Source organism: Acinonyx jubatus, chromosome E2, assembly GCF_027475565.1.
Source record: "Acinonyx jubatus isolate Ajub_Pintada_27869175 chromosome E2, VMU_Ajub_asm_v1.0, whole genome shotgun sequence".
Lineage (NCBI taxonomy): Eukaryota > Metazoa > Chordata > Mammalia > Carnivora > Felidae > Acinonyx > Acinonyx jubatus.
Window position 1 is genome coordinate 42,275,888 of NC_069396.1, and position 27,285 is coordinate 42,303,172.

General features: G+C 41.3%; 1 protein-coding gene across 4 annotated transcripts in view; it reads left to right on the top strand.

The window, feature by feature from the left end:
- The first annotated feature begins 8,603 nt into the window (after positions 1-8,603).
- LSM14A (LSM14A mRNA processing body assembly factor) overlaps positions 8,604-27,285 on the top strand; it is a 57,919-nt gene continuing 39,237 nt past the window's right edge. The window contains exon 1 of one of the 4 annotated variants that reach the window (XM_053211143.1): positions 8,604-8,912. In XM_053211143.1, the coding sequence (XP_053067118.1) occupies positions 8,792-8,912 (121 nt within the window). In that variant the 5' untranslated portion in view covers positions 8,604-8,791. The remainder of the gene's footprint in view (positions 8,913-27,285) is intronic. The other 3 variants (XM_027044923.2, XM_027044922.2, XM_027044921.2) reach the window with 3 other exon arrangements.

Consider the following 27,285-nt stretch of genomic DNA (forward strand, 5'->3'; position numbering starts at 1 on the left):
TTACACGCAAAAATGGTGAAAATGATCAATTTTATGTCTATTTTGCCAGACATACACACAAAAACCGAGAATGGAGGCAACTGGTAAAGGCAAGTACAGGAGGCCAAGGACTGGAATGCACATGGCGGGGAAGGAAACAGCAGCCAAGCAGAGAGCAAATCATCCCTTTGGACTCCCAAGTGGCTTGTGTCATATAAATACCCAGTATAACAAAGGGTAGGAGTAAGACAAGGGGCTGAACCTTGCCCACTCCCCACCACTCGGAACGAGCAGCCACGTGCTGGCTTGACATACACCATCCCCAGAAATAGGGCAAAGGTTCTTCTCTAAAAGAGAATCGAACATCCCCAAACTTCCACAATCTGTCATCTAGAGGTTCACCAGCTAATTAAGAGAGTGGCTTCCCACCTGATCACCCTAAGTGAATTCCTTCAATTTGTGAGCCCCCTGCAAGCCCAGAGGTCCCATCCAGAGATTCCCTATGATCCTGTTCTCATATGTGCTCCAATAGTCACCAGACTTTGAGGAAAGCCTCCAAAAGGAAGAGTCACACTAAGATAAGCAAAACAAAACATAGCACCAAGAGGCGAGGGCCATCCTCATACCATGGAACTATGGGTAGGGCAAAGGCTGTGCATGGTCAGAACAGGCACCACCCAGACATGACAAGCCCACCTTACAATGCATACAGCCTGGACCTCAGTCCCGCATGAAGGAAATAAAGGCAACTAGGGAATGGAAAAGAACTTTAAAATATCCCTAAGTACTACCCCTGTAAGATAAACCTTCATTTAACATAGCTAGAAATTAAGATAATGTCTAAAATGGATGAATCAAGAACTGGTGATGTAAGCATATTATTTAGAGAAACCACCAAGAGAAACAGCCGAATGAGTTAAAAGTGGCTGCCTCCGTAGGACCACGGCGGGGGAGACATAGGCTGGGAATAATTGCCCTGCGATAGAAACCCGTCTGCATGATTTGATGGTTTAACCTTGTGCATGTATTAGCAGTACTTTGATTTTTTTAATTTTTTTTTTTTTAAGAAAATGACTGGAAGTTTTGTTGTTTTTTTTTTCCTCATGTAGCATTGTTTCATTCTGGAATTTTCCAATTAAGCTTTTGGCTAAACACATACATATGATAATGATAATTATTCAGGAATCGGGAGGTTTGTAAAAACACTGTGTGCCATTAGAGTAATCAAGCTCAGCTCTAACACATCTTGGCTTTTCAGGATAATTAGACCACACTGGAGGCCCAGATGGGGTGAATGAGAAAGCCATGGGTGTCTGCCATATAGTAACAAGAAAACATCACCCAGAACTACTCAACTGGCAATTGAAATTTGCATGTTAACTTAGTACACAACAAGAAATGAATAAAAATGCCTGGATTGGAGGCAAAACATTTCACTTTAAAAAAAAAAAAACCAAACATAGAACACAGGTGCCATAATGAAGCTCCTACACCACTCATTTTAAGGCCTCACGTATTAAAATAGAATCTGTAAAGCTGGAAGTCGTCCCTTCTGTATCTCCTATTTTTTAAAAAGGTCACCTTCTGGGGCACCTGGGTGGTTCAGTGGGTTAAGCATCCGACTCTTGATTTTGGCTCGGGTCATGATCCCAGGGGCATGGGATCGAGCCACGATTTGGGCTCCATGCTGAGCATGGAGCCTGGTTAAAGATTCTCTCTCCCTCTGCCCCTCATGCTCTGTCTCCTAAAAATAAAAAAATAAAAAATAAAATAAAAAAGGTCACCTTCACTGTATCTTTCTTGAAAGTTTACAAAATGCCAAAAAATCATTGGTCTCTTGACAGAGAGAGACCGACCGATATTTTGCAGGTCTGCACATGGTCCTGAGTCAGTACTTGAGAATGCAGTGGTGAAAAGGCACATATACAGTCCCTGCTCTCGGCACAACTTGTGAACTAATGTTGAAAATGGATACATATACAGGCAATTCACCACAATGTGATTAGCTCAACGGCAGAGTTAGCACAGGTTGGATAGGAAGGTTGGATAGGATCGCTTGGACAGAGCAACTATCTCAACAGCTGCTCTCAGGACAGCAATGAGAAGGCCCTTGGACTGGAGTGATATCTAGACTTAGAGCTGCAGTGAGAAGGCTCCAGAGGGGGATTCAGAGAGAAGATTTACGTGGCTTCTGGAATGGAGGACAAAGCCTGGAGGGTGGTGAGAATGAAAGAGGACTTGGGCTGCTTCCAATTTTGATCTCAAACTTCCTAGTTGGGTTCCTTTTTCCAGCTTGGTTCGTGGCTCAGATGAAGACCCTGAGGGCAAAGCATCCCGTGATGGGACCTGAACCTACCCCCTCAAGCAACAAGGACTGCTCTGAGCCAGCAAGACCCTGCCAGTGATTGAGTCCGAGACATGGATTGACCTGATCTTTACTGCCCAGGTGCACAGACCACACTTTCTTTTAAAAACCTGGAAGTATTTTCTACACTTTGGAGACCATTGAGACACCAGTCTACTGTCTTCCTGGTGTTGGCCTCCCTGAAATAAATTCCTTTCTTGTTTCACCTCCACTCATTTCTCTGCCTTTGGATTTTGTCAGCAGCAAGCGGCTCGACTTGATCTGTTGGGGACTTGCCACACTCCACCCCACCGCCCCACCCCCACCCCTGCCCCTCGCCGGTGCTGCTGCACCAACTGTACCCAGCAACAAGAATGTGGGACAGTAAAGGGGAGTAATAAGAGTTGAGACAGGAGGGGCACCTGGGTGGCTCTGTCAGTTGAGCGTCTGACTTTGGCTCAAGTCATGATCTCACCATTAGTGAGTTCGAGCCCTGCATCGGGCTCTGTGCTGATGGCTTGGAGCCTGCTTCGGATTCTGTGTGTCTCTCTCTCTGCTCCTCCCCTGCTCACACTCTGTCCTTCTCTCTTAAAATAAAAAATAACTAAATATTAAAAAAAAAAAAAAAAGTTGAGACAGGAGACTTCAAGAGCCAGTTCACACAGGGTTTTGTAAACAGACCCCAGGTTATTCTAAGGTCACAGAGCCACAGGAGTCATTGAAGGTTTTTTGAGGTAAGGTTTGAGGGCCAGATCTCACACCCTAAGATTTGCATTTTATAAATTTTTTCCTTGGGGTGTGGTTAAGCGTCATACTCTTGATTTCAGCTCAGGTCATGATCTTGAGGTTCGTGAGATCGAGCCCCACATCTGGCTCCGTGCACTGTCAGCTGCTTCTCATTCTCTCTCTGTCTCTCTGTCTCTCTGTCTCTCTCTCTGCCCCTCCCCCTCGCACTTGCTCTCTTTCAAATAAGTAAATTTTTAAAAAAGAGAAAGCTTTTCCTCAGATAAATTCATTATAGACTGATTTTTATTGCTTTGTTTACTTTCCAATCACACACTTCTTACCCATTTCTGTTGTTTGTTGTTAAGGTCTTTGGACAGATATTTGCATGATGATAAGAATATTGTAACTAATTACAGAGTGCTATTAAGTTTACAAAGCACTTTATCATATGCACTCTCACAGAAGGTGGTATAGGCGGAGATTTCCTGGCATCACCATTCTTCCACCTCCTGTCCATGGAAGATACTGATAATCGATCATGGCACAAGGTCCTGATGGTTTCAGACACATCCTCAGAACTTGCAACACAAACCTCCAGGCAAACAGTGCTATCTACTTCAGTTGTCACTTGATGAAAAGTTCAATTTGCCATCCTAGAATGGTATAAAGCACACACATTAATGGAATCATACAGATGTGGTTGAAATTCGTGATTTCCCACCTTAATGTTGGATCTAAGTTACTTGACATCTCTGAGCCTCAGTTTCCTCATTTAAAAATTAGAAATAAAAACATGTTACTCAGAGCTACTATTCATCGAAAGGCAGCAAACAATGAAATTGTATCATCTGTGCATTTACCTACGTAAATTCAGTGATCATGCTCTGAAAGGAAAGAGTAAGAGAGAAATAAGTAACAATTTCACTTTGTGTCTGCACCACAGAGCAAACACGGGACATAGCACCTCCACAGCACCATCAATTAATCTGTTTATTGCATGTCTCATAGAATGAGCATCTCACTGCACTGAGAGTGGTTCTGATGTCTGAAGGAACATATTTTCCCAAAACACAGGCCTTAAATGCAGGCCAACAATGTCATAGGTTATTTAACTGAAGTAACAACAGTCTATCCCAAATCTAGAGGAAACACTGACGGGGAGGGCCTCTCTAGGGATAAAATGGGCATATCCCTAATGGGTACATATGGCAAAAAAAAAAAATCTTCCAAATTCCACTTCCAATGAGGTTGAAAAGGTCACAATGGATGACCATTTCCCCTGTATTAACGGGGGGGGGGTTAGGGGGAAATGAGTAAAGTAAAAATATTTTTACAGATATCACAAAGTAGTCTACAGAAAGTACATTGTGGAGAAGGGGAACAAGACTTTATAGATGAGAAGAGATTAGTGGCCATTTGCCATGGGGGCAGGCAAATGATGGGGCCTGCCACCAGTCAGAGGGCTTTGCTTGGCCAAGAAGAAACCAGTGATACTTTAAACATCCCTATGGGCTAAAGCAACAGACAAGAATACATGAACATTCAGAACACAGAGCCAATCCTCCTCTTGGGTTAAATGTGTGACAGTGCAGAAGGCTGGGGCCTGAACTGAAAGACAGTTCCATCATCTCCCAAAGTTTGGGGCCCAAGTCCTAATAGAAGGGGAAGCCTGTAAGACACATAGATCATATCTTGCCCTCAAGGCATTTGAAGCCCAGGTGAACTTGTTATATTGTCATTTATAATAAAAAAATACATGTTTGGTCTTCATCCTGTTTCTGGAAGAGCGCTCTTAAAATCCTTGAACTTTCCTAAGTAATGATAGTGATAAAGGAACCTTGTTTGTTTATTCTTGCTTTTTTTGTTGTTGTTAATGGGGTAACTTTTAGAAAGTACCTAAGAATTGCGGCTGGTTGCCAGTGCAGTGGACAGGGTAATTACAGGTTAGAACTTTCAGTCCCACTCTCTCACCCTCTACAACCCCCACTCCCAACTTCTGGGAGTCAAGAGGGGCTGGAGATTGAATCAATTGCCAATGGCCAATCATGTCCGTGTAATGAAACTTATATAAAAATCCAAAATGAAGGGGTTCTGAGAATTTCCAGGCTGGTGAAGATGTGGAGATTTGGGGATGGCAGCACACCTAGAGAGAGCATAGGAGCTCCACACCCCTTTCAACATAGCTTGTCCTGTGCATCTCTTCCCTCTGGCTGTTCCTGAGGTTTTTTTTTTTTTTTTTTAATGTTTATTTATTTTTGAGAGAGACAGAGACAGGATACGAGTGGGTTAGGGGCAGAGAGAGAGGGAGACACAGAATCTGAAGCAGGCTCCAGGCTCTGAGCTGTCAGCATAGAGCCCGACGCGGGGCTCGAACTCACGAGCTGTGAGATCATGACCTGAGCCGAAGTCCGACGCTTAACCCCTTGAGCCACCCACTCACCCTTGAGTTCTATCCTTTTATAATAATCCAGTGATCTAGTAGGTAAAATATTTCTCTGGGTTCTGTGAGCTGCTCTAGCAAATTAATTGAACCCAAGAAAGGGGGTTGTAGGAACCTCTGATATAGTCAGTTTGTCAGAAGTATGGTAACCTGTACTTGGGACTGGGTCTGATGTCCAAGGAGGGAATCACTGGAGCCCCCCAGTCTGTAGTTGGTTGGTCAGAGGCACTGGTAATAACCTGGGCTTATGATTGGCATCTGAAGGGGGTAGGGCAGTCTTGTAGGACTGAGCCCTCAACCTGTGGAATCTGGGTAAACAGTGTCAAAATTAAGTTGAATTGTAGGACACCACAGCTGGTGTCCAGGGATTACATGGGAATCTCCCCACACACATTAGAATTGGGATCTTGTTGGGGCACCTGGGTGGCTCAGTTGTTTGAGTGTCCAACGTTAGCTCAGGTCACGATCTCACGCCTTGTGGTTCGCAGCCCTGCATCAGGCTCTGTGCTGACAGCTCAGAGCCTGGAGCCTGCTTTGGATTCTGTGTCTCCCTCTCTGCCCCTCTCCTTTTTTTTTTTTAAATTTTTTTTTTTTAATGTTTATTTATTTTTGAGACAGAGAGAGACAGAGCATGAATGGGGGAGGGTCAGAGAGAGGGAGACACAGAATCTGAAACGGGCTCCAGGCTCTGAGCTGTCAGCACAGAGCCCGACGCGGGGCTCGAACTCACGGACCGCAAGATCATGACCTGAGCCGAAGTCGGTCGCTTAACCGACTGAGCCACCCAGGCGCCCCATCTCTCTGCCCCTCTCCTGCTCGCACTCTGTCTCTCTCTCAAAAATAAATAAACATAAAAAAAATTTAAAAAAGAAAAAAAGAATCGGGATCTTGTAGCTCTTAAGCAGGGGAGCAACATGGGATTTGGGTTTTTGGAAGCCACAGTAATGAAATGTGTCACAGTTCTCAACCATTTTCTAGCACATAAGTTGGAAATTCATGTGCATAATATACTATGGGCTATCACACTGATCAGCATAGTTGATAATGCCACAGAGTACAGGAAACCATGAGTTGCAAAACATTAAGTAAAAGCAACAAAGATTGGTGATTGATTGGGCCTAGCTAGATGAGTACTCTTGGTTTCAGTATGGGATACCTGGGGGAGTCCTGCCAGTGATGGGAATGAGGAGCATGGATAAAGGGCAGTTTTATTTTGGGGAAGGAAGGGTATAGATGCAGATAATTTTGAACATGTTGAGTTGGAAGTGCCTGTGAGATACGCCCCAAGCAATTGCATCTAGAAAGTACATAGTTTGTATGACCTGGAAGTCAGGAGATCAGGAATGAAGATGTAAATTTGGGAATCATCAGCTTTGAGATGGAAAAAAGATGAGCTCACTCAGGAAGCATGAGAAGCCAAGCTAGGTTCCAGGGTTCAAAGGGAAAGGAATGAACAGGAGTAAGAGCTCAACTCCCCGGCAGGAAGCTTGTACTGAAGCAGGTATTTCATAGCCTTCCTTTGAAGCCATTGTGCATCAGACCCAAAACAACCTCTAGTCTTGTCTCCTGCCTTTCCCTCTCTGCATTGTCAAGCTTCTCGCCATTTGTTCACTTAGCTCACCAGACATCGTGTCTGTGCCCGGCCCTCATCCAACTGCTCGTTCACATAGCAAATTTACTGAGAAGCCACCCTGTGCCAGGAGCTATGTTAGGTCCTGACCATACTGCAGTGACCAAAACATCCCTGCCTCAAAATGTTTACATTCTAGCGAAGGAGACATACACACACACACAATTAAAAAGACACACAGGGGAGAGATAAATGCTATGAAGAAAAAGTAAGCATATAGAGCATATAGTGATGGGGCTGTCCTATTTTAATGAAGACAATAAGGAAAGTCATCTCTAGAAGTCACATTTGAGATCTGAATGAAGTGCAAAAGTTCTGGGTGAAGAAAGGGGGGCTAGAACAGAATGGTGAAATGAGGTAACAAGAAGCTAAATCATATATTTTTTATAAGCCTAAGTAAGGAGTCTGGCTTTCACTCCTGTGTGACGGGATAACCGTGGAGAGTTTTGAGTACAGGAAGGACATGATCTGACTTAGGTTTTGACATGTTCCCTCTGGCTGCTGTGTCCACAATTAACTACCAGGGGCAAGAAGAGAGGTAGAGGGATGTTTTAGGAGGCTATTACAATAATGCTGGGCAGGGTAAGTGGGGTTTGTTGTGCTAAGAGTAGGGATGGAAATGGCGAGAAGTGATCAGGGTATATTTTATAGGTGGAATGGACAGGATTTGCAGTGAGAACAGATGTGGGGGTGAGAGAGAAGTCAAGGATGACTCCAAGGATGAGCAGGTGAATTAATGATACCAGTTACCTCAGCGGTAAATAATGAGCAAAGGTTAACTTTAGAGGGAAAATCGGGAGTATTGCTTTGGATACACAAAGTTAATTAGATGCTGATTAGACATCCAACTAGAGAGGTTGAGAAGACTATGGCTTATATGAATCCAGAGTTCACAGAACCGGTCAAAGCTGCAGACAAATGCTTGGGATTGGTCTGTGTACAGTGGTATTGAAAGCCATGAGTCTAGATGAGACCATCTGAAAGTATTGGACAGAGTCCCAGCTCCAGCAGCTGCGAAAGAGAGAACGGGGGGGCGGGATAGTTGGCTAATGGATGCTGTAATGGGGCCTTGAGAGCTTCAAAAGGGGCATAATAGTCTCAAAGGGGAAAGGACCCGGTCATAGAGGGGCTCGCCAGCAGCTTGGAGGCGGATTTCCAGGCTGAGGTATCCGCATTAGCAAAGACACAGGAGTTAGGACAAGACACGACGGGTCTGGAAATGGCGGAGGCCGCAGGTGAGGTTAAGAGCGCCGCGCGCACTTCCACTCCAGCCCACGGCGTCCGAGAGCCACGAGGTACTTCGTCTCTCCCTGAGTCGCCTCTCCGCCCGCGCGGACACGGCAGCCCTGGGCTTCGCCAAGCGGCGCTGTCTGGACCACCGAGGCCGCACGCCGCGGAGAGCTGAGCCGCTCGAAACCGGCCGACTCTCGCGAGAGCGCGGCCTCGCCAGCCCAGCATGCCCCGCGCCGCCGCCGCTGCCGCCGCCGCCGCCGCCGCGCCGCGGCTTGAGGGCGGGAGGCTGGGGGAGGGTAGCGGAGCCGGCGCCGCCGCCATGTTGGGTCTGAGGCGGCTGCTGTAGGCGCCGACGGAGCGAGCGGACTTGAGGAGCGGCGACAGCGACGTGGGATCTGCCTCTCTGCGAGCGGCCGGGAGCGGCGGCGGCGGCGGCGCCATGAGCGGGGGCACCCCTTACATCGGCAGCAAGATCAGCCTTATCTCCAAGGCGGAGATCCGCTACGAGGGCATCCTCTACACCATCGACACCGAGAACTCCACCGTAGCTCTCGCCAAAGGTACGCCGGGGCGGGCCTCGGGGTGGGGTGCTGCGCCCCGCTCTCGGCCCGCGGCCTCCTCGCTCCCTCCCTGCCCCCTCCGTCGTCGAGGCCGCTCCCTTCCCTCCCTCCGGGCCCCGGCGTCTCGGGCTGGGCCGCGGCCTCCCCGGGCTTCCCGGCTCCCACCCCGAAGGTCCGCGCCTTCAATCCGGGAACTACAGGACGGTGAGCGGGGCGGGCGGGGCGGCCCTGAAGTCCGAGAACGGGCCGGAGAACACGGAGAGACGTGTCTTCCAACTCCGAAATTCGGTGGTTCTGTCGTCTTACCGCAAAACAAAGCCTAAGTATTCAAAGAATTTTTCCGCCTAGCTTGAGTTTAGTGCTGATTTGTTGAATCTGAGGCACCTATTTTCTCACGTTCTTAATTTCAATTCGTTACGGAATTCATCAGGTGAACTGTAAGTAATGTGCAAAACTTTGGGTTTGCTCAGCGACGCAGACGTTCTCGAAGTGCCATCGGTACCATCCAGCAGATCGCATCCCACTTGTCTCATACGTGGTGTTTACCTGTTAAACCGGAATCCTTCTCCAAGGCTGTTGTGCAACCACCTCTTTAAAGCTGCTTGCTGTTGTCGCATCGACCCTGTTTCTGGAAAGCCGGTGCGGAGTACCCTTAACCGGAGTGGTCATTGGGCGCTGACCGATCGTCGGGCAGCCTCCCTGGGCCGGCGGATTCTGGGTGTTGAGGATAGTGCCCTACCCGTAGTAGAGTATGTAATTAAAGGGTCGCACAGGCTGAGTGGGTTTTCTTTCCGTTCACACGTCCTGTGCCTTCGCTCCGCCAGAAAACCAGGAAGAAAATAAACTAGCTCATTCTCTAGAAAGAAATCTCGCAAGTTAAGAATACTTAGGAGAGGGTAGCAAGATAACCAAGGTAGCTTTCCCAGCACATCTGGTGGAGTTACAGAATGAATACCGTGGTAGAGACAGAGGGCCAAGGGCTAGGAAGAAATCATCTAAATCTGTAAAAGGAAAATAAAAGAAAATTAACGTATAACTTACAGGAGAGTCGTTTCACAATATCAAGCAAACGTTTTAGTGACGTTTTTTGTGTCCTTTTTAATAACACTTGGGTTGGAACAAATTTTATTACCTGAGTAAGAGGTCTTAAATTTTTTTATCTTAGGTTCCTTGCCACCCCGCTCTCCCCCCATGGATATTTAGCTGTATGTTGTCTTAGTTTTTACGGCTTTATGAAATTATAAAAAAGGCTTCCTAAAGTTCTCAATGAGAGCCTTATACAGTACTTTTCATTAAGGGCGTTTAATAATTTTTTATTTAAGGTGTGTTGCCAGCCTAGTGACTTATTGTTGAATTGGCTGTGCCTTTATTCTTCACAGTGAAAAAAAATACGTACATACGTAAGATTTCAAAAAGTCTTTTAAAAATCTTTGAATATGTTCTTTTATGCAGGAAAACTAAAAAATCTTTATTTTGTTAATGACCAACATTTTAAAAAACTTTTATTTTCAACAGCTTCTAGAGTCCATAAACTAAAATTTTATTATTCTGTAATAATTCATATGCCAGTTTGTTCCTTGTATCAGTCATGACTTCATAAATAGTACAACAGTGAAAAGATTTTTTTAATCATTGAATTTATATCTGTACTTACGGCTTTGATAATCTCACGACACAAAATATATGCTTTTTCTTAAGCAGTAGGAGTTATTTAATGTGTGACAGGTTTGGGAAGTTAATTGTGTTTGTAAAAACTGAAGTTATCAAATTTTGGTAGCTTCTTCTACTTAGCAGTATCTAATCTAGAACTACTATATAGCTGTCTAGTCAACCCTGGGCACTTAATTCAAATTTTAAAATTAGAAGTGGGGTGTTTGGTCTTCAGATTTTACAATTTACATGCCTTGTGAGTAATTTGATATCTGATATTCCACTTCCACCTTTTTGAAAATTTGGTTGAAGAATGGCAGTCTAACAGATAAAAGCCTAAAGTTTATTTATGGAGTTTAGAATACAATATTTTTTGGATTTAGAGATCCCTTATCTTTGTAAACTATCAATTGAGTTAATCTCTTCAAGTGACATTCTTAGAATTCTCTTTTGGATGTTAATTTTTTCCCCTCTGGGAAGAGTTTTTTCCCCGTTTGTTATTGTGAAATAATCACACATTTGAAAAGATGCGTGCATAGAAATGAAATATTTATAAACAAACCTCCGTGTAACTACCACCCAGGGCAAGAAAGACATTGCAGAATCTCAGAAGCTTCCCACCCCCTGCATCTTCCCATTATCACTACTACACTCTTAAGCTAGATAGAAACATTATTCTCACATTTGTAGATTTATCACTTAAGTTTACATCCCTAAGTAATAGTGTTTATGTTTGTCCTTTTTTGAACTTTATATAAATGGAACCATCTTGTATATTTTTGATTTTGGCTTTTGTTGTGGCATAGTATTCCATCATGAGTATAACACAGCTTTATTCTGCATTTGTTTTTGATATTCTACAGTTAGTGTTTATTAAATTGTTTACAGTTTTTTGCTATTACGAACAATGCCTTTATAAATATTTGTGTTTAAGTACACTGATGGCCTGTGTACCTCTCTTGAGGGTATATACTTGAATTGGAGGATCATGGGGAAAGTTCGTCTTTATTAGGAAATGCCAAGCAGTTTCCAAAGTGGTTGTTTACTAGTTTTGATTTCAGTTACTAGTATATGAGAATTGTAGTTCCACATCCTTTACTAACAGTAATACTTAGTATCAGATATTTTAATTCTCTCCAATCTGGTGAGTGTGATTGTACCTGGCTTTAATCTTCCTGATTGCTAATGAGGTGAACACTTTTTCATATCTTACTCATTTGGATTTCATCTTTCATGAAATGCCTTTGAAATCTTGTGCCCATTTTACTACTGAAATGCATGTCTCTTTCTAGAGTTCAGCATTTTGAGTATGAATCCTTTGCTGGGAATATATGTTGTAAACATCTTTCTCCATTTAATGGTTTCTTTTGGTGAACAGAAGTTCATTTTAATGTAGACATGTTTATCACTTTTATTTATGGCTAGTGTTTTTCTTTTCTTTTTTTTTTTTTAAGGAATTTTTCCCTACCCCAAGGTCATGGAGGTACTTTGATTACTTTTACAAAACTTTTTGTTTCACTTTTCACTTAAGTTTAGTAAGAGATTCACTTGGTTTATATGGTCCAGATTAAAATTTATGTCCCTTACTTGGATGTTACTTATAATTTAAATTCATGTGGAATTATACAATGCTCTTAAAATTTTGGATTCGTTATGTTTGATGTGGTATATAATTAGGGTGACCGTATGGCTTGTTTTGCCCTGATGGAAGGTCCTTGTTTGTGCCTGTTGTTCTGGCATGATTATTAAAGTATCCCTTTATTTTCTTGAAAATGTTCCAGTTTGGGTAATAAATTATATGGTCACACTAAATATAATCAAAAGCCCAATCTCAGAGATCATAACTAAGTGAGTGATGTCCTTTATTTTCTACTAGAGATTTCACAGATTAGCTCTAGTTCCGTGAAGGTAAAATAGAAGTAAGTTTGATGGGCTTTGATACACAGGATCTTCTGTATGAATGTCAAGAAGTCATAAAGGCAACCTTGATGTCAGTTTCCTAAGTATGCTAATAGATCATCTGTCTGTAGTTTGTCTCTTGGAGTCTTTGTCACATCTCTGAGTTTTTCTTCCTAACACTGATTATGATCTGCACGTAATCTGCTTTGCTTTATTTGCATGTGTTTATTGTCACCTTCCCTCCCCACCATAGTCTGAGCTCCTGGAAGAACGAATGTTTATTTAATGAATAAGTGAAAATGATTTAGCATTTTTGTTTATTAATCTTGTAGAAGTTTCTTGGGGTATCTCCAAATAATGCTTTCCATGTTCACAATTGTATATCTCCCTAAAGTTACAATGCCTAAGATATGTTGTCGTCCCCCGCCCCCCCCCCCCAACAGTGAGAGATTTTGGAGAATAGGGATACAAGAGGATAAAAAAAATCTTATAACACAATTGACACTGTTAGGAAGACAGAGTTTTACCTTATGACTCAAGCTCAATTATAATTTTCATTTAAAATTTAAGGGAAGAATTAGTTCAAGATGTTTGAGAGAATTACAAAGTGGTGGCATGTTTTCAGTTTACTGTATATTCACACCTGTGTCTTGTGAACATGATGCTCAAGCACATACTAGATCCTGGATGCCAAGAGATTGCCCACATTATGGAAGTTTCGTGAATGCAGGATTTTTGCCTCCTTCACTGCTGTATCCTCAGTGCCTAGAACAGTGCCTGGCACATAGCACGCCCTTGGTAAATATTTGAATAAATGAAAGGATACTTGTAGTTACTGAAGGTTTCTAATTATGGGAATTTCAAAGTTGGAGAAAGTACACATTTACTATAAGCATCATATATGTAGACTTTTACACTATTTAAATAAAATGGGCTAAAATAAGTAAAGTTCTTTTTTGTTTATTTTTGAGAGGGAGTGCGGAGGAGGGTTAGAGAGAGGGGGAGGGAAAGAGTCCCAGATAGGCTCCAGCGCAGATTGCTTAGTGAGCTTGATCCCTGGAACTGTGAGATCAAGACCCCAGCTGAAATCAAGAGTTAGACATTTAACCGACTAAGCCACCCAGGTGCCCCTAAAAAGAGCAAAATTCTTATCTAACATATTAAGTCATATTACCTGGATAATACACTACTCTAATGAAAACCAGGTTGCTGCTGCATTAGGAAAAGAGACTTTGTAAAGAAGAATGATAAGCCAGCTGCTTTTATTGATTAAAAAAATTTTTTTAATGTTTATTTATTTTTGAGAGAGAGAAAGAGAGAGACAGTGCGAGCAGGGGAGGGGCAGGGAGAGAGGGAGACACAGAATCGGAAGCAGGCTCCAGGCTCTGAGCTGTTAGCACAGAGCCCCACCCGGGACTCGAACTCAGGAAGGGCAAGATCATGGCCTAAGCCAAAGTCAGATGCTTAACCAACTGAGCCACTTAGGCGCCCCAAGCTAGCTGCTTTTAAAATGATTTGTCCTTAAAATCAGGGCTTTGGTAGAGGGAATATAAAAGTTGGTAATGAATTATTTCCTTAAATCATCTGCTAAGTCTTGCCCATTGGTGTATCTTACCCACTTCTTGATTGTTAATTAGCGAAGTACTCATAGACTCTAGTGAGCAAGTAGGAGAGCTTTGTATGGTGGATGAAATACTTGTAAAGTACTTTATTGATTTCTTCCATTCTCACATGAGTTGGGGACCTAAATCTAGCAGTTCACAAAGTCACTACTTAGAATGTCAAGGATCTAGTAACACTTAAAGCAGTAGTTTCTTTTGGTTCCTCTGTTTAGTGAGGTTGCCAGAACTGGGTATTGTTGCTGTACAGTCCACAGAAATATTTAGTAATTTTGGGAGTCTGAAGTCAGATGCCAGAAACCAACTGCACTTTCCAGCAGAGTGAGATAAGCTGTGGCCTTCTGAATCAGAAGTAGAGAAAACAGCAGAAAGCCCCCCCCCCGAAATAATAATAATAATAGTAGTAGTAGAAAGACGGAAGTAGGAAGAATAAAGAAATATTATCTGTTCTTGACACATAGCAAGAGTTTTTATAATAATAAACTCAGTGCCAAAGTAATAATAGCAGTAACTGCAGATGGTTTAGCTTCAATTTATTACTCCGTGGTAGAAGATGCCTTCTACAGGAACAGTTTACCTTTTACTTTCTCTACGATACTTTACTTAGCTGTATTAAAAGCTAGGTATCACTGAGGTAAGTTTTTTAATGAATAAAGTGTGAGTTCATTTGTAAAATATTTTATTCACAGGGATCTTATTCTAGTTTTGTGAGGTGTTTGTTTCTGGAAGAAAATGTGACCCAAAAGGCCAGTTGGAATGCCTAGGAGCTCTTTCACCTTGGACAAGTTATTGAACCCTTAGCTTTTAACTTCTGCATCTTTTAAATATAGATAATAATGCCCATCTTTCAGTCATTCTGAAAATTAAATGAGATAATGTCAAACGTAACTAGTTTACTGTAGGTGCTTAATAGAGAGTAACTATCTCGTTGTTATTTCTAGCTACCATCTCCATCTGTGTCTCTCTAGTACCTGAACTCCATAAGTCATTCAGACCTCCTGTATTCTACAGTCTGTTGATCTTACTACCTTTCACTGTCCCACATCCCCCTCATGACTTTACTTCCTTCTTTATCCTGTTTAAATTCCATGAGCAGTTGTTACAATCAGTACTTAGCATAAACTCTAACCCCCCCTGCCCTTCTGCTTTCTTGCACAAGCTTAGAGAAACCACCGTCCCGATTATATTAACACAGACATGGTGACCAGTTTCACTCTAAATCTTCATTCACTAACCTCATCAGTCATAGTTACTTCCCAGCAGTCTTAATGCATTTCCATAGTCTATTTGTTCCATTTTTCCTAATGACTCTTTTATTCCTTGTTTTCCTCCAACCTCCAACACCTCCTTCCCATCTTCACTTTTAGCCTGTGAGCCTTGCTTCCTATTTAATTGAGGAAAGAATAGCAAATAGAAATTTTTGATTAACGTATCCCACATGTACCCAGTTCCTCACATCTGTGTTCCACACCTCTACCATTTCTCTGGTCAGTGTAGATAAAGTGTTCTTTCTTCTCTGTCAGACCACCCTTCCCCTTGTGCAGATTTCATCTTCTCTTGATTTGAAGGTATTTCTTTTAGTGATTCTGTACTCTCTCTTCTGTGTATTCAGTTTTTCCTTCTCTACCAGATCTTTCCTGTCTAAGAGATATGATGCTATTTCACCCATCTTAAAAACAGCAACAAGAAAACACTACTACTCTTAACTGTTTCCTCTTTTCTATCACCCCGTTTCTGTCCTTTCCTTTACACCAAAACCCCTTGAAGGAATTGTCTACATCACTTATCTGTTAATTTTTGAACCCATTTTATTTAGGTTTTTTATTTGCACAGATGACAAACTAATCAAGGTCCCCAAAAACTTCCATGTTGCTGAATCTAGTGGTTGGTGCTTATCCTCAGTCTACTTGACCCATCACCAATATATGGCATAGTTGGTCTGTTCTCCTTGAAATACTTTCTTCACTTGACTTATCCTGGTTTTCTCTCATACCTCATGGGTTGCATCTCAGTCTCTTTTGTTGATTCTTCTACAAACCTCCATATGTTGGCCAGCTCCAGGGTCTCATTCTCTCTTGTTTCTGTGTGTATGTGTCTTTCACTCTTTATTTATTTATTTTTTTAATGTTTAGTTATTTTTGAGAGAGAGCACAAGCTGGTAAGGGGCAAGGAGCAGGGGGACAGAGGATCCGAAGTGGGTTCTGCACTGACATCAGTGTGTCCAGTGTGGGGCTTGAACTCACGAACTGCAAGATCATGACCTGAGCCAAAGTCCAAAGCTCAACCAACTGAGCCACCCAAGCTCCCCACTGTTTCTGTCTTTTAAAAATTTACTTTATTTTACCATCTGCACTTTTCTCTTGATAATCTCCTGCAATACCTACCTTTGAATACTCTCTGTACATTACTGACTCCTGTCTCCATCCTGGACCTCTTTGAACTCCTGATGTATATACCACCTGCCTCCCTAACACTGCCACCTGGAGGGATATCTAGTAGGGATCTTGCATATACCTATTTCTCATTCAGCCTTCTCCATCTATTTGAATGACAATTCATTCTTTTAGTTGGTAAGACCAAAAACCTTTGAGTCATCCTTAATTCCTCTGTTCTTGCACACCTCATATGCGTTTTGGATCCTATCACCTCTATTTTGAAAATATATCCAAAATTTGACCTCTTACTGCCTCTACTGCTCTACTTTGGTTTATTATCTTTCACTAGATTATTCAGAGACACTCAGGGGTTCCTATTTCAGTGTCGGCCTCTTATTTGATTCTCTTTTCACCCTCAGTACTGTTTGAGTGTATCTTTACCATTAAAACAACATGGAATGTGTGGGTAGCAAGTTTTTTTAGTGAGCCTATGTTTTTCTTAATCACTTGACTGTATGATTCTAAATTTAGAATCTTTTTCTGTAGAACTTTGAGGGTATGGGTTTGTTGTGTTCTAACATTCTGATTACTGATGTCAGTCTGATTCTCAGTCACTTTTCTCTCTGGAAGCTTTTGTTCTTAAGAGTTGAGAAATGTTACCACACTGATTCCTGAATGGTTTCTCTGTAGACCTTACAAATCTGAAGACTCAAAGTCTCTTTAACCTAATAAATTCTGTGTCTATCTCAGATTAGACAGTTTTGTTTCTGTTCCTCCCTTCCTCATCCATGTTTTGTTTTGTTTTGTTTGTTTTTTGTTTTGTTTTAATTCCTTTTGGATGCAATTTTGTGTGTGTGTGTGTGTGTATTTGTTCTTATATTTTCATATCTCTGTCTCTTGGTTTGATAGTTTGGGAGATTAAGATATAAAACTAACTATAACGAAGAATGCACAACTGAAAGCAGCTTACAGGGTGAAGATTAAATTTAGACTGCAAATTGGACAAGCTTTTACTTTTACTTCCTGCTGATAAATCCTACTAAAACTGTGTGAGAGGGACTTTTTTATTGTTTTAGGCATAAACCCATAAAGGACAAGGTAGATTTGGAAAGGAGACAACAGCAACAGTCTGAAAAGCAAATGGGTGAATTTAAATGACTTAGAAGAATTGAGAAAGCTGCAACCTAAGTAGACAGTAGGTAAAGCCTGATTTACACCCAAACTCCTAAAAGGCTCAGCAGTTGACCATCACCAGGTGCAGGGAAACTAGAAGGCTATGAAGTAATTAGGAGTGAAGATGGAGCTAAAAACTAGAAGAGTAACTCATAATTTGTTTCAGCAGTGGTCAGATTTCCAAATCCCCTTTTGCATTTCACACAACCTGGATAGGTACTCTTCTCCAACCCTGGTACTCTCTGGAGAGGGTAAAATAGAGCTTCTGGGGAAACCCAGGCACAGTTGGGAACATAGGTACCTACTACCACACTAAGAACAGTTTGGAGCAAATGGGGCATAGAAGAAGCTTGCATATGCCTGGTGTATTCATTCATTCATTCATTCATTCATTCATTTATGAGAGAGAGAACAAGTGCAGGGGAGAGGGGCAGAGAGAGAGAGAGAGAGAGAGAGAATGAATCTTAAGCAGGCTCCGTGCTCAGAGCAGAGCTCAACACGGGGTTCCATCCCATGACCCTGGGATCATGACCTGACCCGAAATCAAGACTCAGACGCTCAATCGACTGAGCCACCCAGGCACCCCTGGTGCTTATTATTTCATTCAGGAGAATTACTGAGTGCTTACTAGGTAGTATACTAGGTGCTAGGAAACAAAAGAGAGCTTACAGACAAGATTCTTGAGAACACAGTGTCTTAAGGTGCAGCCTGACAGATAATCACAGTTAGCCACAGGAAGAGGATATCTGGGAGGAAGTAAGTGTCTGGTTCCAAGCCACAGGGAGTTTGCAGTCTACCAGGGAAGCAAACACAAAAGCAACTAGAGTCTGAAACTTTCATCCTGACTTATAACACCTTGCAGCTCACTAAGGATTATACTAGGGGTCATTCAGGTCCTCAACTCAGTCAAGTTCCTTCAGATTTGGGGCCTTTTCACAAGCTTCCCTTGAATTGGAATTCTCTTTCCCTACTCCCCTTATATGGCTGTTGTTGAAGAAATGAACAACGCACCAGATTAAGAAGTCACAGTGGAAAGAAAAGAACTAACAGCTCTGGAAGCTTAAGTGACAGCGAAGATGTGTCAAATAACAGGCTCAGGCACTCTCCCCTCCCCTTTTATTTTGCTTCCACTGCTAAATTTATCTTAATATATTCAGTTTGTCATCTGAATGACAGGCTGACAAGTCTGAATTTTGTTGGTAGATTGTAGGGAGCCATTGAGAGTTTTTTAACCAGTAAAGTGGCATGTCCGAGTCCAGCTTTAGGAAGCTTATGCTGCAACTCTGTGCAAAGATTGATGGGGGGTGAGAGGAGAGGCTGATAGTAGTGAGGTCAGTTGGAGTATTTTTAAGAGTTTGGAAAAGAGGAAATACAGACCTAAACTAGTTAAAATAGAGAAGGAGGAACAGATACATGAGAAATGAGAAGAATGACGTGGCTTTTCAAAAGTTGACTGGGCAAGGAGCAGGGAGGAATTAAGTGATAGTACATATAGTGGTTTCTGTCAACAAATTAGGAGTGGATCAGGAGGGAATCAGGTATATCCTTCTAGATTCTGCTTGAGTGTCATCACCCCGCAAAGCCTTCCCTAATTCCCATAAGTCAGGAAATGTTAGGTGTACCTTCTGTGTTCTCTTTTTGTCTTTTATTTTCTTGTGCTTATTGCGCCTTTCTTATTATATTTCACTACTAGACCTCAGCATCTTGTCCCCCTTATGTCCCTCGTACATAGCAAATTAACTATTAACTCTTTGTTGGTCATATGAAGGGTTATTAATCTGAAAATTTTCCTTCGTTGGAAAACGTGTAGTTGAACAGCTTGATATTTAATAGGAAAAGACAGTGTGATAAATGAAGACACTATTAAAGATATTTTACTCTCAGGTTAATGAGTATAACTCATTTCTTTTGCCATCCTGTGCCTGATAGAAATGTTTCAGAGTCTCCTATTTACAGTTTCAAAAAGGTCCTCGTAAATGCGTTTAGTGTTATTACTGTTGTCTTGTTATTGCCTCACCATCTAAATTTTTTAATTGCTTTTTGGTTTTACCATTCTCTCTGCATGCCACTCTCCCCAAATTCTTATTCTCACAAGTCATTCTTCCCTTACGCTTAGTCTGAAATTATGTTTGAGGAAAGATGCATCTGAGTAAATCTGCATATATTAGTAATTTGAGGGAAAGAGTCTTGCATAAGAAGTGAAGTTGCAAATGAGAGGAGCTAGTTAACTGAGCAAGGTCTCAAACCTGTAACTGTGGGAGATGACTTTAGGTTAAAGGAAATGTAAGGGTCTTTCTTCCCCCCCAAGTGTGCAAGCAAGAGGGAAGAAAATCAGTGAAGATGATGAAATGTATTGATGAAAAGGACAAGTTTTTTTACTTTAGCAGTTATTTATTTATTTAAAATTTCTTTTTTCAAAAGTCTTTTATTTTGAGAGAGGGAGAGAGAGAGAGAAGCCCAAGCAGGCTTCACGCTGTCAGTGCAGAGGAGCCTGATGTGGGACTTGAACTCAGGAACTGCGAGATCATGACCTGAGCCAAAACCCAGAGTCAGATGCTTAATCAGCTGAGCCACCCAAAGTACCCCTATTTTTTTCTTAAGTTTATGTATTTTGAGAGAGAGGGAGAAAGGGAGATAGAATCCCAAGAAGGCTCCACACTGCTACTGTGGAGCCCGATGAGGGGCTCAAACTCACAAGCCGTGAGACCATGACCTGAGCTGAAATCGAGTCGGGCACTTAACCAACTGAGCCATACAGGCTCCCCATCCTTTAGAGGTAAAGTAGTAAGGAGTTGGTTCTAAGAATGTTTGAAAGGTGAGGGGAAAGTCATCTGGGTTGTGAACTCTGGAGGTGGAGGTGGGTTTTTTTTGTCTTCGGATCACCAGTGATTGGCATGTGATAAGTGCTGAGGAGATTTCAGAATATTGCAGACAAAGATTGGTAGTAAAGTCTATTAGGAGTGACATGTCTATAGCTGCATATACATACAGGAGAGAGATGATAGAGGCCAGAGACTGATGTTTTCACTCAGTGTAGTAATACTTGCTGACACAAAGTAGTGTGGGCGAGAATGAAGAAGGGGCCAAAGTGCAGATATGTGGAAAGTGAAGCTTTGTGGAGGCAGTTTGTGATGGGATTCACAAGCAGGCCTGTGTCCCTCCCAAATAAAAAATGAAGAGCATGTTTTCAGTGTTTGTACAAGGATACTACATTGTAGAAGAGATGGCTTCTCTTCTACACTACTCTTTTAGTATTTTAAATAATTAAACCATATATAACAGGTAATAAATATTCAGTATTTCATATGCTTTTGACAAGAGTTAGTGTATGATACTGGATGTGCAACAAGAACTGTACTTCTGGATAACTATCAGAGGAGAAAAATACCAAGTGCAACTTTTCACTTTTTTTCCCTTGGTTCGATGCTTTTCCATATATGCTGTTTTTTAAATAATGCTGTTTTTCTGTTTTCCCATCCTATTGATTTCTAATTGTCATTTCTTTTTGATGTAGTCATCCAGTAATTTTGGAAATTGCCTACTTAATAGCTTTTTCCACTGTGGAATTTATTCAGGAAGTATTCAGATGTCAGCAGTATGTAAGGCACTGCGTTGGATACTGGGGGAGTTGCAAAGATTACTTTAATACAGATCTTTCTGAAGATCTTTCAATTCTAGGAAGGGGGAGCTATAGACAGGGGTAGAATGCACTGTCATTTTTAGAGGGAGAATTTGTTACTTCCACCTGGAAATACTACGGATAGAGTTGTGTCACTTTGGCTGGGCCAGGTGCCCAGATATTTGGTAACATATTCTGGATGTTTCTGTGAAGATGTTTTTTCGATGATATTAATTTTTAGATCAGTAGACTTTAAGTAAAGCAGATTACCTTCCATGATGTGAGTGGGCCTCATCCAATCATATGAAGGCCTTAGTAGAACAAAGAGTGACTTTGAGCAAGAAGGAATTTTACCACCAGACCACTTTTGGACTTCAGATTGTGGCTCTTCCCTCAATTTCAGCCTGCCAACCTACTCTGAAGATTTTGGATTTTCACATGAACCAGTTCCTTAATGTAAATAAATGTGTGTGTGCATGCACACACACAAACACATCCTGTTGGTTCTGTTTCTCTGAGAAACCTGATGAATACAAGTAGTATATAAGCTGAAATTTAGGATGGGTTGAATGTGGGGAGAAGCTGTGGTAGAGTACAGAACTGCTCTGTGCATTGAGAATAATGAGCTTGGTTGGAACTTAAGATTCTGTAAGTGGGTTGGGACCAGATCTTCAACTGATACTTGACTACAGTTTTAACTTTGAGACTACATGAGAAATCTTATTCTAGACTTCCATTTGAACTTAGTCTTAGATTTCTAACTTAACTTGAATAATTCAGTCTTTTGTTTATTGCTCTCACATTTTGGTATTCAACAGACTTGTGTTTCTTCCTTATCAAATTGGTATTAGAGCCTAATTTATAATTTTTAGTTTGTATCCAAAGATGAAGTCTTTGGAAAATACTAATGATGTCATTTTGGCATATTGACTATATTTAACTATGTATATGTTTATCAAGCTTTGGTATTTTATAATAGAGATATTGTATTGGGAAGTCGGTCACTATAGCTCTTCCCTCTATGCATGTACTATGACTGTATGTGGAGGTATTAATATACTGGTAACTAGATTTGACATTAGTGTGATGTTTGAACTTGATCTATTAGAAATAGAGATTTTTTTTTTTTAGGTAAGTGATTTTGACAGAACCTTGACGCTATTTATGTTTTTTGTTTTAATGTTTGTTTATTTTTGAGAGAGAGAGAGAGAGTGCAGACAAGTCAGGGAGAGGCAGAGAGACAGATACAGAGGATCCAAAGTGGGCTCCGTGCTGACAGTAGTGAGCTCAATGAGGGGCTCAAACTCAAAAACCGTGAGATCATGACGTGAGCCAAAATTGGACACTCAACCAACTGAGCCACCTGGTCACTTCTATTATTTTTTTTTTTTTAAAGACAATCATGGGACACATATTTCTTTTTTTTTTTTTTAATGTTTATTTATTTTTGACAGAGAGAGAGGCAGAGCATGAGCCAGGGGAGGGGCAGAGAGAGAGGGAGACACAGAATCCGAAGCAGGCTCCATGCTCCAAGCTGTCAGCACAGAACCCGACACGGGGCTCGAACTCACAGACTGCAAGATCATGACCTGAGCCAAAGTCAGACGCTCAACCGACTGAGCCACCCAGGCTCCCCGACACATATTTCTGAATAAATCATTTGTAGCCAGAAATAGGGAATTGATTACATTCTTTTTTTTTTTTTTTAAGTTATTTATTTATTTTGAGAGAGAGAATCCCGAACAGGCTCTGCACTGACAGTGCAGATGCAGGGCTCTGATGAACTGTGAGATCATGACTTGAGCCGAAATAGTTGGACACTTAACCAACTGAGCCACCCGGGCACCCCTACTCCTGTATTCTCTTAATAGTTTTATAGTTTTGGTTTATATTGTTGACTCACTAAAAGAAAAACTGCTTTTCCTCTACTTACCAGTTTACTCAGTAGTTCTGGCTACCACCACATGTGTCAAGTCATCAACCAATTTTCCCAACTCCCTAGACACCAACTGGGTATCCTACAATTTAATTCGTTTTCTGATACTGTCTGAAGTTGATGTCAGAACCCATAGGTTAAGGGCTCAGTCCTACAAGATGACCCATCCCGCCTACTTCACATGCCAGTCTCCAGTCACAACTTGTGAACTGTATTTCTAACCACCTGGCTATAATTTGGGGGTTCCCATGACCCCCTCTTTGGTTTGGTCATTTGATAGAATAGCTTACAAAACTCAGGAAATCAGCTTACTTATTAGATTATTGGTTTATTATAACGGAATACAACTCAGGAACATCCAGATAGAACAGATATATAGGGCAAGATATGTGGGAAGGAATACAGAGATCCTGTGTTTTTTCCAGGTGAGTCGATCTCCCAGCACCTCCACGTGTTCACCAACCCAGGAGCTCTCTAAACCCCATAGTTCAGGGATTTTTTTGGACGTTTCATCACGTGGGCATGGTTATCAACTCAGTCTCCAGCCCTTTCTCCTCCCCAGAGGATGGGCTTTCTGGTGACCAGCCCCTTTTCTGAAGCTGTCCAGGAGCCCACCAAGAGTCTCTTTATTAGAACAAAAGATGCTCTTACTGCCCAGGAAATTCCAAGAGATTTGGGAGCTCTGTATTAGGAACCAAATATTAGAACAAAAGATGATCGGTGCGCCTTGCTGGTTCAGTCGGAAGAGCGTGAGACTCTTGATCTTGGAGTTGTGAGTTCAAGCGCCATGTTGGGTATAGAGATTACTTAAGAGTAAATCTTTAAGAAAAAAAAAAAAGATGCTCTTAGTACCTTTATCTCTTAGGAGATGCAAAGGTTTTAGGAGTTCTGGCCGGGAGCTGCAGACAGAGACCAAATATATATTGTTTATTATATTACAGCATCATACCTGCTTTGAGTTAAATTTTGTTTTGGAATAAGATGGAGTTCTAGGGGCGCCTGGGTGGCACAGTCGGTTAAGCGTCCGACTTCAGCCAGGTCACGATCTCGCGGTCCGTGGGTTTGAGCCCCGCGTCGGGCTCTGGGCTGATGGCTCAGAGCCTGGAGCCTGTTTCCGATTCTGTGTCTCCCTCTCTCTCTGCCCCTCCCCCGTTCATGCTCTGTCTCTCTCTGTCCCAAAAATAAATAAATGTTGAAAAAAAAATTAAAAAAAAAAAAAAAAGATGGAGTTCTAGTCTCATTCTTTTGTGTATGGTCATTCAGTTGTCCCAAAACCATTGTTTGAAGAGACCATTCTTTTTCCCTGTTGGATATCCTTGGACCCTTATCTAAAATCAATTGGCCAGAGATGTTTGGGTTTATTTCTGGACTCTGTTCCATTCCATAAATCTATATGTCTCCCCTTATAGGTCTACCACGTTGTTTTGACTACTGTAACTTAGTAGTAACTTTTGAAATTGGGAAGTATGAGTCTTCCAACCTTTTCAGGCTATTCACGTTCCCTCGAAGTTTCCTATCAATTTGAAGTTTGGCTTTACCTTTTTTGCAGGGTGGGGGAATTGCATTTTCAATAGGGATTGCACTGAATCTTAGCTCACTCTGGGGAGCACTGTAATCTTAATACTTAAGTCTTCCAGTCCATGAACATGGGATGACTTTCCATTTATTCAGCTGCTTTTTAATTTATTTCAGCAATGTTTTGTAGTTTGTCAGTGTACAATTCATTTACCTCCTTTGTTAAATTTATTCTTAGGTACTTTATTCATTTGGATGGTACTGTAAGTGAGATTGTTTTTTTTTTGTTTGTTTTGTTTTGTTTTTACTTTTTAAAAAAATTTTTTAATGTTTATTTATCTTTGAGAGAGAGAGAGCCAGAGTGCACCCAGGGGAGGGGCGGAGAGAGAGGGGGACACAGAATCTGAAGCAATCTCCAGGCTCCGAGCTGTCAGCAGAGCCTGATACAGGGCTTGAACTCACAAACCGCAAGACCATGACCTGAGCTGAAATCAGATGCTCAACCAACTGAGCCACTCAGGCACCCCCAGATTTTTGTATTTTGATATTGTACCTGTAATTTTGCTTAATTCATTTATTAACACTAGTTTTTTAATGGATTCTGTATATGTAGAATTCCCATATGGAATCATATCATCTGCAAGAAAAGAGTTACTTCTTCTCCAGTTTGGATGCCTTTTATTTCTTTTTCTTGCTAATTGTACTGTCTGGAACTTCTAGTACATTGAATAGCAGTGGTGAAAGTGTACATCTTTGTCTTGTTTCTTAAGGGAAAGTTTTCAGTCTTTTACCAGTAAATATGATGTTAGCTCTTGGTTTTTCATATATGCCATTTATCCTGTTGGGGAAATAACTTCTATTCCTTGTTTGCTAAGTGTTTTTATCAGGAAAGGGTGTTAAATTTTATCACATGTGGTTTTGTTTTGTTTTGGTTTTTTTGCATATATTGAAATGATCGTGTGGGGTATTTTTCCCCTTTGATTTATTAATGTGTATTACATTGGATTTTTTTAAGTTTATTTACTTTGAAAGAGAGAGAGAGAGAGCATGTGTGCGAGCAGGGAGAGGGAGAGAGAGAATCCTAAGCAGGCTCCATGCTGACAGTGTGGAGCCCAACATGGGGCTGGATCCCTCAAACCGTGAGATTGTGACCTGAGCTGAAATCAAGAGTTGGACACTTAAACTGAGTCACCCAAGCACCCCGGACTTTTTTTTGTTGTTGTTCAACTACCCATACCTTCTTAGAATAAAATCCCCATTGGTTGTGATATATAATCCTCTTAATATACTTTTGGATTCTCTTTACTGTTTTTTTGTTGAGGACTTACATATCTGTATTCATAAGAGATACTGGTCTTTAGTTTTCTTATGGTATCTTTGTCTGACTTTAGTATTACTTGAGTAACATTGGCCTCAAAGAGTCTATTAGGAAGTGTTCCCTTTTCTCTTTTTTGGAGGAGTTTGAGTAGGATTGGTGTTGTTTCTTCTTTAAATGTTTGGTAAAATTCACCAGTGAATTTTAACCATCTGGTCCTAATTCTTTGGAGGTTTTTGATTACTGGTCCAGTCTCTTTGCTTGTTATATAGGTTTGTTAAGATTTTCTGTTCCTGCCTGAGTCAGTTTTGGTAATTTGGTATTTCTGGAGATTTTTCTATTTCATCCAGATTTTCTAGTTAGTTGGCATACAATTGTAGTTTTTTCTTATAAGCCTTTTAAGTTCCATAAGGTTGGTAGCAGTGTCCTTGCTTTCCTTTTTGATTTTAGTTATTTGCATCTTCTCACCTTTTTCCGTTAGTCATTCTAGCTAAAATCTTGTCAATTTTGTTGGTCTTCTCCAAGAACCTACTTTTGGTTTTGTTAGTTCTATTTTTTTGTTCTGTGTTTTTAATCTCAGCTCTAATCTCTCTTATTTCCTTCTTTCTGCTGGATTTGGGTTTAGTTTGCTCTTATTCTAGATTTTTAAGATGTAAAATTGATACGAGATTTTTTTTAGTGTGATTATAGCTATAAATTTCCCTTTTGAGTTCATCATTCTTTATATCCCTTAGTTTTGGCATGTTGTTTTTTCTTTTTCATTTGTCTCAATTTTTCTTAATTTCCTTAGTGATTTCTTTGACTCATTGGTTAAGAGTGTGTTATTTGATTTCCAGGTACTTGTGACCTTTCCAGTTTTCTTTTTATTATTGTTTCCAGCTTTATTCCACTGTGGTCAGAGAAGATATTTTGTAAATCTCAATTTTTTTCAATCTATTGAGAGTTGAATTTGACCTAACATGTGGTCTTTCCTGAAGAATGTTCCATGTGCAATTGAGAATAATGTGTATTCTGCTGTTGGTGGTGGGGCGTAGGGGCATAATCTGTTGCTTTTAAATACTTTAAAGACACTATGGGGAAGTGCTTTTGGCCCTTGAGGGTTGAAACAGTGGTCTCTCAATGAATTGCCAGGTAGTTTCAAATCATACAACCCCAATTTTTATAGGATATGCTTCCTGTTGTCCCTCTATCACTAGCAAAGCTGCACCAGGAACATGAGCCGCCATCCCCGTAGCTGCCTTTTGTGGAGTTGGGAGTTAATGAATGGTACAG